Source organism: Mus caroli, chromosome 4 (assembly GCF_900094665.2).
Source record: "Mus caroli chromosome 4, CAROLI_EIJ_v1.1, whole genome shotgun sequence".
NCBI classification, from domain to species: Eukaryota; Metazoa; Chordata; class Mammalia; order Rodentia; family Muridae; genus Mus; species Mus caroli.
In genome coordinates this window covers 34,347,409-34,349,140 of record NC_034573.1, presented here as the reverse complement: position 1 = coordinate 34,349,140, position 1,732 = coordinate 34,347,409, and the positions used below count along the sequence as shown (strand labels likewise).

At 44.7% G+C, this 1,732-nt stretch overlaps 1 protein-coding gene across 1 annotated transcript in view; it reads left to right on the top strand.

The window, feature by feature from the left end:
• Positions 1 to 1,732, top strand: part of Ddx58 (DExD/H-box helicase 58) — a 45,756-nt gene that overhangs the window by 32,043 nt on the left and 11,981 nt on the right. Inside the window, exons 11-12 of the mRNA XM_021159600.1 lie at positions 146 to 303; positions 1,110 to 1,245. Coding sequence (XP_021015259.1) covers positions 146 to 303; positions 1,110 to 1,245 — 294 coding nt within the window. The remainder of the gene's footprint in view (positions 1 to 145; positions 304 to 1,109; positions 1,246 to 1,732) is intronic.

Sequence of the window (1,732 nt, the reverse complement as noted above, 5' to 3'; positions counted from 1 at the left end):
CCCCCCCCCCCACACACACATAGCTTAAGACCCAGTCTACTTCAGGATAAACATCTTCCATCTTCCTTACAATGAATAAGAAAGAAAATCAGAGGACCGGTGCTTGCAAATCTTTTATTTATCTATTTCTGTTCTTACCCTATAGGAAAGCTTTTTCAAATTCAAAACAGAGAATTCGGCACCCAGAAATATGAACAGTGGATTGTGGGCGTCCACAAAGCATGCTCAGTGTTTCAGATGGCAGACAAAGAGGAGGAGAGCCGGGTCTGCAAAGCGCTCTTCCTGTACACATCACATTTGCGGGTACATTGCTGCTCTCCAGGGCTTATTTTCATCACTGCATCTCCTGGGATCTGTACTTAGGCAGCTGAGAGAACATTAGCGTCTCAAGTCCTGAAAGTCATCATCAACCTTATTTGTTTTCTGAAACTTATCAAGTCTCCAAAAACTGAATTAAAGGCTCAGAGTCTATGCCACACCTCCCTCCAGCTTGTGATTGGTGACCACCATCTAACTGAGCTCAAGAAGTGGCTCCTGTGGCCATATCCAGAAGCTTGCGTGGTCTTAATTTTGTTATAAAGCCATATATTAGAATCTCGGGGGCTCTGGTTAGCACAGAGGGAAGGAGTAAGAGCCCTCAGCCCTGTTTGCTATGCTCTGGGAACTATTTAAAGACTTACTCCACACCATGGGATTGTGGAATCTTAACGCTTAATGGACTTTCAGCATAGGTGGTAAGGGCCATAGTTATGCAAGGCCCATGTACACTTTAAGCATGACTTGGAACTTAAGGGGAATGTCAAAGCTGACTTGCTTTTGTTATTGTTTCTCAAGATATGCCGTTTCTCCTCTCCCAAGGTGGAGTTTTATAATCTAAAGTGAATCTACTTTTAATTTTCTAGCTGAGCCAAAAATAGAAGCCAGCTTTTAGTTCAGAGGTTTTTATTGTAGACCCACTAAGGGCCATTCGCCTTTAAACCCTCAGCTGTACTGTATGAGAAGGATTTTCTGCAAACCAGTTTTGTGCTAAGTACAGCGAGTTGAACTTGAGTGTAGTGAACATATGCGACCTCAGAAATGTATTGGGAATCACTTTTCATTTCAAACAGAAATACAACGATGCACTCATCATCAGTGAGGATGCACAGATGACAGACGCTCTAAATTACCTCAAAGCCTTCTTCCACGATGTCCGAGAAGCAGCATTCGATGAGACGGAGCAAGAGCTTACTCGGAGGTTTGAAGGTGAGGCCGATTTCTGAAGTCAGGAATCCCTGGGGTCTGGTGGCTTGCATGGCAGTGTGCACATTGTAGTTAGCATACCTAGCCATCATGTTGGGTTTCAGGTGAGATTTGTAGGGGCTGTGACGATGCATGACCTTAGCATGGCTGAAATCCCCAGCGCTAAAACCTAAGCTAAAGCTTTAGAGCCAACCAACCGACGACAGAAGGGTTTGGCCTCAGAGAAATCTAATGCCTGTGGATGGGTCTGATGCTGGTCCCACTTTTCACTTGGGAAAAGGGGAAACAGTGGGATTTGGAAAGAATGCTTCCTCTAGGTGGTAGGTAGTGCTATTCTGATTAACTCAGTCATTCAGAAGGTTTAATAACAGCAGCACGTGTCTGATGGTGTCAAGGTTGTGCTTTATGTATGCCCTTCCTTCCTTCCTTCCTTCCTTCCTTCCTTCCTTCCTTCCTTCCTTCCTTCCTTCCTTCCTTCCTTCCTTCCTTC